This window comes from Balaenoptera ricei, chromosome 17 (genome assembly GCF_028023285.1).
Source record: "Balaenoptera ricei isolate mBalRic1 chromosome 17, mBalRic1.hap2, whole genome shotgun sequence".
NCBI lineage: Eukaryota > Metazoa > Chordata > Mammalia > Artiodactyla > Balaenopteridae > Balaenoptera > Balaenoptera ricei.
In genome coordinates this window covers 35,701,405-35,713,076 of record NC_082655.1, presented here as the reverse complement: position 1 = coordinate 35,713,076, position 11,672 = coordinate 35,701,405, and the positions used below count along the sequence as shown (strand labels likewise).

General features: G+C 39.3%; 1 protein-coding gene across 3 annotated transcripts; it reads right to left on the bottom strand.

Moving 5' to 3' along the window:
• Positions 1 to 3,220: 3,220 nt before the first annotated feature.
• ZNF706 (zinc finger protein 706) lies at positions 3,221 to 10,087 on the bottom strand. Of its 3 annotated transcripts, none has more exons than XM_059901871.1 (4): positions 9,803 to 10,087; positions 6,371 to 6,507; positions 4,360 to 4,467; positions 3,221 to 3,537 (listed from the first exon to the last, which is right to left on the bottom strand). In XM_059901871.1, exons 2-3 carry the CDS (start codon positions 6,503 to 6,505, stop codon positions 4,372 to 4,374), a joined length of 231 nt encoding a protein of 76 aa, XP_059757854.1. In that variant the 5' UTR covers positions 6,506 to 6,507; positions 9,803 to 10,087; the 3' UTR covers positions 3,221 to 3,537; positions 4,360 to 4,371. The 3 variants fall into 3 exon arrangements, with proteins under 3 accessions (XP_059757854.1, XP_059757856.1, XP_059757855.1); XM_059901873.1 differs by having other exon boundaries at positions 10,026 to 10,086; XM_059901872.1 differs by lacking the exon at positions 9,803 to 10,087 and adding an exon at positions 9,427 to 9,697.
• Between the last annotated feature and the right edge of the window lie 1,585 nt (positions 10,088 to 11,672).

The window sequence follows — 11,672 nt, the reverse complement described above, 5'->3', positions numbered from 1 at the left end:
TTCTGAATTTTACAAGGCAGAAGGTAGTGATAAAGTGAGGTGCTTATGTCTACAAAATCCTAAGCCATTAGTATTAATATCATGCAAAGAAACAATGATGCTCATAAATTAAAAAATGATTAGAAAGGAATATGATTTTTAACATAATTACTTCACAATATAGATATGCTCATATGGCTATAAATAAATGACTGAAGTCTGTCTGTATATGTGCAGATTTTAAATTTGCAGCCACATTACACACAAAAAAACTGGAGCTAAAGAATGGCTGTTCAAAAACAAAAACAAACAAAAAAACTCCAAAAAGATGGTAACTTAGTAAACAGCTTAGCCAAAGAACATTTAAAATAGAAGATATTTAATTTTCAGTTTAATATGGTAATCCACAATTAATAAAGACAGGTTGTACTTTCATTAATAAAACATCTATTTTCTCAGCCAAGCAGACAGATGTTTTATTAAATCTTCACATTGGGAGCACTTAAGATTTTTCTGAAACTTTAACAGATAAAATTAAGCTAGCCTGAAAGATCTCAGAATGTAAAGTCACAGTAAACACAACCCCCTAGTGTTGATCTTCATTGCAATACACTCTAAAAAGTATATTATCTGTGACCAAAACTAAACCAGACCAAAAACTACCCCCAAAATGAAAATTCTAGCACAAATGAATTAATGCAGATTCATAAGTTTAAATATATTTCAGTTATAGTTTGGACTGTGATCGATCACTGTATTATAGAAAAAGGCCTCTACATTAACCACATTTTAAAACAGGTACAGTATATTCCACATATTTAAAAAATGAAAAACAAAGGTTTTGGGGGGTAAAATAATAATGTTGGTAAAGCCTATCTTATTCATGCTACATACATCCCAGTATGATATGATTAATTAGCTATACAATATCTTAATATAAAACCAAAAGTGTTATCTCAAATCTGAGTCAATGTCTTTAAGGACTTATCCATCCATTCAATTCAATTAACTGATCTAAGCATTTTTTGTTTTAGTATTATTTTTATATTAATAGCTAATTACTTCCCCCTTCCAACAGCTTACACTTATTTAATATAGCAAGGTTCTAAGCAACGTTTTTCCTTTTATTCTTAAGAATATTCTATAGATCTCAAACAGATAGACTAAAGGGAAAACCTTGGGAAATGAAAGAAATCTCTTGCCACCCTTAGAACTACCAAATTCTACACTCAAGAGACAATTCTAAATTGAAAAGTTTAAAAAAAAAAATGGGAAAAGGCAATATAAAAATCTCCTAAAATGTAGAAGAAATTAGACTAATTTAGTTTTCTTTAATATCTTCTTTAATAAGACATTACAGCACACAACTGAGCCCCCAGTGTGTCAGTTAAACATGGGGATGTAGATGCATACGAAGGAGAATGGAAACAAGTTTAATCTTAACCCCATTCCTTTTGGCAACTAATGGCAATACAGAATACAAAAGGAGCAATTCTGTGTATTTGATCAAGTCTTTGAAGACACCATAACAGTTTTATAATGAACTTTGCTGTGATCTGTTAAAGAATCTTCAAATTAAATAATGAGGATGTTTAAAAATTGTAATCTTCCCCTTACAGCCGATTTAAGCCAAACACAAAAAAAGGGGACTGCACTAATAATCCTCACATGAAGTATAAGAATTAATGTCTTATGCTATATCAATGCAGCCATCTCCCTATCACTGAGATCTAAAGTTAAATATGGTGTCCTCAGCTGCTTATAGAAAAAGGGTTAAATACAAGAACATAAAGCTTTTATTCTGAATTAGTCAGTAAAACAAATGGAAAAAAAAAAATTAAACCAAAACTTGTGAAAGGTTTTTAAATGATTTGTTACTAACATAAACATACATATGCTCAAAGCACTTTTAAAAACTTTTAAACTGTAATTTAACCAGAACTTCTGTTAATAACCACTATAAGCAATTAGGCCAACTCTAATGTTCTGGTAACCAACATATTGGGAATTAACAAATAATAAATCTGAAACTGAGAAAATCAAATACGTGAAAAAAATGACTATTTTAAAGTAAGAGTATAAGAATAGGAGTTACTAAGAAACTATCACCACTGAAGCTTTTCCTTGGAAATATCTTATTTTAAACTTACAGTGAAGACAAACAAGGTGGGCAGAGTATGTACAGCTACAAAACAAATGCAGTGACGAGTTACAGCAGAAGGAGGGAATGCATTTTGTAATCCACAGGATCAGATTTGCGGCTCTAAGCAATTACCAGTAAATATTTGAGTGTTCTTCCTATTCTATCAACTTTAAAATTTAAACTGAGTTACAGCGGTTTCACTTGTATTAATAGTTGGCAAAAGCAAATTAGAAGAAAACTAAATTAGTCTGTTTTAACTGGGTAGGATTTACCTCATTCATCGGAACCAACCCACTTCCCCATCCTTAGAGCCAAAAAAATGTGGATATTGGCCTATTTTAATATTTTTCTAGTTCAGACGTAAGTCATACTGTACACAGCCTTTGATTTTAGGAACCAGAACAAAGTAAAAATCAACTACTCACTTAAAAAGGAAAGGAAGGAGAAGGTTCTGGGAATTAACCCAGTCCCAAGCCATTCCAATCTTTCTGTTAATGCAAAATCCATTCATAAACTGGCCAAATTGTTATTAACTTCCAAAAACTCCTTCGAAAATTATGAGTTTCAATTTCAAATGAAAGAACTTGAACAATTTTCAAAGAATCAAGTATAATTTATAAAAGATAGATCTTTACCAGTTCACATATGTTCCATCATATTTTGTATTGAACAGTAGGCTGATTACTTCATTGTGGCATATACTTCAAAACCTAATTTTTCAGACGGGCTGACTGACAATCCAACCACTTTAAGGAATTTATCAGTTATCTACAAGTTATACCTGGCTGGCAGGTATAGCCAGGTCACACAGCAAGTTTAAATATTCCAACCTCAATCACAAGAAACAATCAGAGGGGAAAATGACACATGATTGCAATATACTAAGGCAGCTGGTAAGTCATTCTTCACCTAGGTCAGCAGCTGCCAATAAAATCGTGTGCACAAATTTAATGAATGAGTCTGCTCTAGTTTAACTATGAACATGCCCCTGAACTTAGAAAGGGAGATAGGAATTGCGCTTGCAATTCTAGCTGATGAATTCATTCGATTTTTATAAGGCAAATAATGTAGAAAGTTAGAACAGAATTTCTAGAACCATTTATCCTGTGATGTTGTAAAATCAAAGTACTACTTTATTAAATGAGTTATTTTATACAATATGAACATCAATATAATTACAATTGTAAAAAAATTTTTTATAACAAGGATGGACTGATTTTCAGATTTCCAAATCAGAGTCAACTGTACATTTACACAGAATTGTCTTTGCATGAAGCCCAAAAGGGAACAGCATAAAAATGAGTGTTTCTGTAGCCCCTTTATTTTTGCTGATCAACAGTTTGTTAGAAAAGCAGCTGCAGGTTTGTTACCTAAGGTCTGAGACAGGAGAAGAGTCAAAGGTGTCACGAATTCACCTACAAAACATAAGCAAGATTTTCAGTGAACGTAAGCATTACACAAATGTGATTTATATGCATTTCAAATGTCTTTAAAAAAAAAACCACAGGATGAATTGGGAGATTGGGATTGACATATATACACTAACATGTACAAAATAGATAACTAATAAGAACCTGCTGCATAAAAAAATAAATAAAATTCAAAAAAAAAAAAAAGCACAACATGCCTAAGCTACGAAGTTAGTCTGATAGATCTGTCAGCTAAATTTTTATAAACAGATCTTTGATGAACTTACTTTGAAAATAATACTCATGCATATACCATCACCACCATTTAGAAAAAAAATCCAACCACACAAAGTATGAACTGATTATTTTCAAGCAACTACCTAGTTTATACAGTGAATGCCTACATTTTGCCTTATATTTTAATGTACTTAGAAGCTCTGCTAAGCATTCTAAGTAAAATACCTGCAAAAAAGCACTCATAAATTTTGGTCTGCATCATTTCTGGGAGCAAGACTCTCAAATACCTTTACAATAGTTATTTTCTCTAAACTGAAAACTTTCTTCCATTCTTGGACCAGAGTTGGCCAGCATCACCTCATGCCATTTTTGGCTACCGTGGTTGAAAACGTGGATGTTTCAAAGGCATTGAAAGGATATGGTCTGGGAAAATGGACTTTTAACAATTGTAAAGTTAAACATTAACTTAAAAGGGGGCAGTAATGAAGTCTCAGCTAGAAGACAGAAATCAATTTTACAATTACAGAAGATAATTCTGCTCTTGTATACAGCCCTGCCATTAACGAATGAAAAGAAGAAAAGGTCAATTACCTGTAAACAACTTTATGCCTGAACATCAGCTAATTCTGGAGGAAGTGGAGTCTTAGGATGCTTGCTCTCAAAGTGCTGCTTGAAGGTCTTAGGGTCTGGCATTTGTGTCTAATTTAAAAAATTGTGCAAAAAAGAAGAGTTACACCTGATTCATGAAATAAAAATGTGCTAACTTTTAAAATCCTGAGCCTACTCACGATCGACAACTATTGCAAAACACTTTTAAATTCCTATAACTTAACGGCTGGCATATGAAAAAGGACCCCGTAACAAAGAAATTCCTAGCATATTCCCACATTTCACATATAAAGGGTCACACAGAATGAAGTATTCTTATCTGATTAACAGTAAACAATAAGTAACATTTACCGAACACATTATGTTAAGCATGTTACCAAAATTCTCATAGAACCTTCCAGTAATCTTAAATCAGGTCCTACTATCCTCATTTTATGTGCTAAGGAAACTTAAAACCTAGAGATTAATTTGTCCAATACCTATGTTTAACCTAGTACTAGGTACTTCAGATCTCAAATACTACACTATACTGACTTACCTGGGCAAGGACCTTCAATTATTCTTTAGCACATTACATTAGACAAAACATGAAATAAACATTTTTTGCTGTTTTGAGTTTTTAAATATATGAGCTACTCTAACACCTTTAGGTCAAGGTATTTCTTCATTAGTAATTTAGTGAAATTTACTTTTACCTTGCCTCTTTCCAAACAGAATCTGAAGCTGCTCAATTTCATTATTTTGAGTATATCAAAGCTCACTATGAACAGGTTATTTAATGTAATAGATTTCCTCTCTTAGATTAATGAGAACTTTTATGTAATTAGGAACTTCTATTTCATCAGTAATGACTTCAATAAATGATAAACTTTAGTCCAGGAATCAAGTCTTATCAAGATCCCTTCCCATCCATACTACCAATTCTACCTAGGCATAGGGCTTTGGGGGGAACAAAAAAAGTTTGTTGTAACTGGACCGACCTCACTATGCACTTTTCCTTTGGCACTTTTATTCACTAAATTCAAGGGTAGTGAGCTTGAACAAACAGGCAAAAAAAGAGACCCTGGCTTGGAATTTGAGAAAAACTTCTTTGAGGCAGTGTGGTATAGTGGTCTAAAAGGTGGGCTCTGGAGCTGGACTTTCTGGGTTTAGATCCCAGCTCTTCTGCATACTAGCTGGGTGACCCTGCACAAGTTATTTAGTCCCCATGACTCAATTTACTCTCCTGTAAAATGAGAATAAAAGTACTTTATGCCATAGGGTTGTTATGTGAATTAATGGGCTCATGCATGTAAAACACTTCGATCAGTGTCTGGCACCTGGTAAGCACTCAATAGCAGCTGTTATGATTATTCTTCAAATCTAATAAAACACATTAATTCTAGTAAAAGCCCTCAATGTGAATATACTCTAGTTTTGCAGACATCATAACTATGAATTTAGCGAAGAAAAAAAAAAACCTATTATATAACCAGAGGTATATTACATAGCTCTAAATTAAGAATGTAAATCTGACCTTTTTTAAAGTTCAAAGTGTATTATTTGCCCTTAAGAAGACATCTTTATTCTCCATGAGGAAACGGATTTCGCTTTGTTCACTCCTTTTCACTAACACCAAGAGCCTGGCCAAAGGAGCTATCCAAAAAATGTAATTGTTGGGACTCCCCTGGCGGTCCAGTGGCTAGGACTCCACACTTCCACTGCAGGGGGCACAGGTCCAATCCCTGGTCAGGGAACTAAGACCCTGCATGCTGCACGGCACGAACAACAACAACAAAAAGCATATATATGTGTGTGTATATGAATATATACGTACATATATAAAATTGTTGAACAGATGAATGAAGATGGGTTCCTAACACAACCAGCTCTCAAATTTCCTATTTCAAGTAAAGCATTTATCTCACCATGTTTGCAAAATTTTAACCTATACAAACCAATCTCTAATGAAAGGACTGTCCACGAGAAAGCTATGTCTTTCAATTCCCCTTACCCTACAGACAGTGCAGGTATATATTAAGGCAGCTTTGGCAGCAGCCTTTTGATCATGTCCTTGTTTCTTCTTTTGTCCAGCTTGCTTTTTGGCATTTTTCTGCTGAGACTGAATCTTCTGCTGTCCACGAGCCATATCTAAAAACAGATGTTGAGGCATTAAAGTGAAATCTAAGTATGATAACACTCTCAGAGTTTGACAGTTGTTTTATAGAAAACACTTGTCAATCAAAATGTATGGATATACAATGTTACTAGAGGATAAATTGATATAACCACTGTAGAAAACGAGTCCTCTACTCTATAATCTCACAATTCCACTCTTGGTATATAGTCAACAGAAATGCAGGTACACTGTTTCTAAAACTGGAAACAATCCAAATGCCTACTAATAGTAAGATGGATACATTAACTTGTAGCAGATTTCTACAATGGAATACTATGCAGCACTCAGAGAAGAAACTATTGTTAAACAACATGGTTACATCTCAGCATTAAGGAAAGAAGCCAGATACAAAGAACATATTGTATAAAGTTCAAAACAGGCAAAACTAATCCAGGAAGTAACGCTGGGAAGAAAGGGCATGAGGGGGATTTTTGGGGTACTGATAATGTTCTGTGTCTTGATCTAGGTAATGGTTATACAGGTATATTCACTTGTAAAAATTCACTGAGCTATACACCTAAGAATTGTACACTTTCTTATATGTAATCTTCAAAAGTTTACCAGAAACAGTTTAGCCCCTTCCTCAATCATTTGTCTGATCATTTTGCAAAGGTTCTCTCCCCTTCCAGTACTCACTGTGTGACCTGAGATTCTTACAACTTTAAGAGAGATAAAAGCTGTCATCTAATGTCTCTAAAGGAGCTCATATGAGCAATGGAAACCGTTCTCTTAAATACTTAGGTTTCATGAAACTACTGTGCTATTCTTTCTTAAAAAAAAAAAATGGTATTCATAGGATTGCTGGACAAATTATTAAATAAGATTAAGGGTACCTTTACAAAAATGAAAGATACCACTTCTTACTACTGATGATCTGAAATGAACATGGGTTAAAAATTAAGGGAAAAGAACTACTTTTACTTTTTCATTAAAATTAAAGACTCCTTTAAGACAACACAAGTTAAATCTGTTCACAAAAGGTATATAATGAGTCTCAGCTGCTTTTTTTTAAAACATCCTTATTGGAGTATAATTGCTTTACAATGGTGTGTTAGTTTCTGCTTTATAACAAAGTGAATCAGTTATACATATACATATGTTCCCATATCTCTTCCCTCTTGCATCTCCCTCCCGACCTCCCCCAGCTGCTTTTTAAATACTTTAAAATAGGATCTAAGGAGAATTCCTATGGATAGTTTTGACTAGCACTGCAATTAAATTTTAAACTTTTAAGTCATTGCAGGACATGAACATACAATGGATCTATAACTTCACCAGAAAATAGTGCTAGTTTTTTCTGACTGGTTAACAGATATGAGGTCAAAGCATTTCATTGAAACACCTGAGCTTCTCCCAAAAAGAAAAAGGGAAACTGAAAAAATAAACACATCAATTGGACACGTTCCCACTAGCACTGAACACTGAACCAGAAGTCAAAATATAAAGGAGGATCAATCCTTTTCTAGGAAGCTGGCTGAATATTTTAACAAATTACAAAAATGTTTAGTATGCTAGCCTAATATAAGAACCCCATTCCCACCAAATAAAGGTAAATATTACCAGACGTCTTAGCCCTTGAAGACTACCATTTTTGTTATTTTTTAAACACCAAATTCTTATTAATTCCAAGCCGAATGAAATGATTTTTTTTTAAGTATATTTATGGCACGCTTACAAACCTATTCCCATGGAAACAGATTTGGATACTTTTGTATTATTTGGATGATAGGTATTCAACCTTTATGCATCCTAATGTTTATGGCACTCTTAATGTCTCAGTGTCTTAGTATCAGTACCTTATGTTAGAATACTTCAGTCCTCTCATAGATCTGAACTCTTCCACATGATGTATGCTATGCTACGTATGTTAATACACTGTGTGGGTAACCTCTTAATTGTTTTACATTGAAAAAAAAACTTATAAAATGGTAAGCTACTAATTCTAGAGGTTTCTTTGATATCTAGAAGTTATTAGCTATTTTGATAACATTTTCATGCAGTGATCTGTAGAAAGCAATGCCATTAGATACATATTATTTTTAACTTTTGCAGTTACCATTTCTCCTCAAATATAACATTAGCAATACATTTAACCCATTTTCATTGTCATCTAACAAAAGTAACAAAAAGCCATAGAAGTTTTAATAAATAGAAGACTGTGGTTGCTTGTTCTTATTTTTAAAACAGAAAACACCAGGTAAGGGAAACTGAATCAGTCTTAACGCCTGAGATAGGCCCCTAAGTTCTAGCAACACGCTGCACTGATTTCCTTTCTGAAAGCAGAAATGCAAACGAACAAACCACCTGCTTTTGGACAGCTCGACTTAGGACTTACTCTCAAGCCAGCTGAGTTTTCTACAAGATCTAAGCGTAACCAAGCATAACTTCTCCTCCTTGACTAAATGCAACAAACCGAGGAGCAAGAAGTCCTTTATAAGTACCTAAAAGCTGGCTTTTAATATAACTCTTATTTTGTATGGTCTTCTGAGGGGGCTCCAAAGAGGGAAGCAGTAGAGGGAATAAGGAGTTCTTCCAAAATGAGGAGCTCTTACAGGAGGCAACAAGTATGCACTGTCCCAAAGATCCTCTTAAAACCAAAACAAACGAGTAAGAGAGAAAAAGATTTTGGATCCAAGAAGTTGGATCATTGTTCACAAGTATCTAAAACGAAGAGGCCCAAGCAGTGACCAACATTCTGACCCTAGCCTTTTAAATACATCCCTTTTGGAGAGAAGAGAGGATGAAAGCACCAGCGGTGAGGTCTATCTCACCCAGCACTTCGCTGAGCCCAAGCTGCAGCCCCGCGCGCCTTCCTTCCCAAACCGGCCTCTCCCGCCTGGGAGAGCTCCCTCCTCTCTTCTGCCACCCAGAGCCACACAACCCCTACCTACCCGCCACTCCTCACGGACCCCGGCCCGAGACGCGCCTCCTGGAGGCCTCGGCTGCCCGAAACCCGGCCCCTTCGGCCACGGGGAGCCCCAGCCTCGAGAAACCGACCAGCTGCTGTCGCCGGCGGGTTACCGCTCCGCCGCCGCGGCCGGCCTGCGACGCGGCCACCTGCAGGGCCTGGCAGGCGCCCGAGCTTCCCGTCCTTCCGCGGCCCGCGCCGGGACAGGACGGGCTCGGCCGCCCCCAGGGAGGCGGGGCAGGCCGGCGGCCCCTCGCGACCCGCGATGACCCCCCACGGTCCCCGCCGACCCCGCCGGCAGAGCCCCCACCCGGCTCCCAGGAGTCCTGCGGCGTCAGTACCGCCCCACAGCCGCTCACCCGGGCCGGGACAGTCTTGCGTCGGAGAAACCGCGCAGCGCGAGAGGGCCGGGGGAGGTGGCCGGAGAGAGAGGAAGGGGAGCGCAGCGCGCCCAGTACCGCTTCGGCCTCCTCCACCCGCCAAGGAGGGGAAAGGGGAGAGCCGGGAGCACAACAGCCCGCGCCTCGCACCCGCCGCCGCGCGCGCCCGCCGCCGCCTCAACCTAGGGGGAGGCCACTACACCTCGTGCTCGCGCACGCCGCACAGCTCTCCCAGTCGCCCCAGCGCAGCCTGCTCTGCGCAGCCCCCGCCCACCGGCCTTCCTGCCGCGGCCTCCCTCCGCCCCCACCCGCTTGCGCGCCTGCGCCCTTCCGGTCGCGCGGGCCAATGGCAGCGCGCCCCTATTACATAAGCGGGAGGGGGCGGGGCTTCGCGGGGACGGCGGCCCCTCAGAGACGGGAACAGCAGGGGACGTCGCGCTCTGTCCCCGGCGCACCGCCCCCCCCCCCCTTCTCCTGCGTGCTCCATCTGGGCGGCTTCAGCCGGCCCTGGGAGCCGCGTGATCTCGGTCCCGGCGGGTGACGGTCCGCAGTGTGATTCACAAGTCGCTTGCTCACTCACTGGGGCGGAGGCCAGGCTTCGACCCCTGCGTCCCCTCTCACGAGCCTCCAGTCTCGGCGGCGTCCTCCTATGCCCCGGCCTGGGGAGGGTCCCGGAGAGGCGCGTCAGCGCCGCGGCGGTGTGGGTCACCGACCCCGGAGCCCGCCACCCGGGCACACCGCCGCTTCCGCCCCCAGTGCGGCCGGCGGGCCGGGAGGCCCTGAACTGGGACGCGCCGCCTTTGTTCTCTCACCACCTACCCTTTACCTCGTTCCCACGGAAACCTCAGTTATTTGACCATTCTGGGAGTTTTAGTGAGTTCAAGATTCACGCCTGACTGTCTCACTGAAAATTGCCGGCTAGGCCCCCCTGACCGTTTCAGGCTGACTACTTAACAATATACTGAGTTGTTAATACTTAGGGAAATGGTTAAGTTGTGGGTTTTTTGGTCTTGATTTATAGGCCACGACAGCTAATTTCCAATATCTGAATCAAGAGCGATGGCGATTGTAACGATTATTAAATGTTTATCTGGAAAGGGCAGCATGTTTAGACGTCGGCTTTTTCTTCACCTTCCCCCGCCCCCCGCCCCCCAGCACACATTGGTTTGTAATTAGAACTACAGATAAAACAACAAAGGAGGGTCTTGCATTTGACTGTCCCACCTTTACCCATAGCCTCCGCTCTCCCAAATTGGGCTGTCAGTGCCCAGGAAATGTTAGTTGAACATAAGTACATCGCAAGTTTTCTGGACTGGGATATGTGTATCACAAAATTGTTTAAAATAGCCAGGAAGGGGTTAACTGCTTATTGCATTTGGGTGGCATACGACAACGAGCTGGTTGTTCAGTCCTTCCTTTTCAACCTCATTTCAGTTCCTCTCACCTTCACTTTTCACGCCCTCCCGTATTGCAGTTTTAAGTTACATGTTCAAATTTTATTAATATCTCTCCAGTATTCAATTGTAAGCTCTTTTTTTTTTTTTTTTTTGAGGTAAGCTCATTTTCACTACTATATACCCAGTGCTTAGCAGCGTATGAAACATGGTAGGAATTGAAAAGAAAGCAGGACTTCTGGTGACATTTCATGAAGCCATAGCTTAATTATTAGTAGTCACCATAACCATAATAACTATATTAACCTGGCTAATAGGAGGTGGATGAGGTACTTGGAAAACCTGAAGACAGGAAATCCAAAGAGCTGTGTTTGTCTAGCCATGAATGAGATTGGACAACAGAAAGGGACAGGGAAATCTGATTGGCAGAGATAAGTCTTTTTAACTAGAAAGGT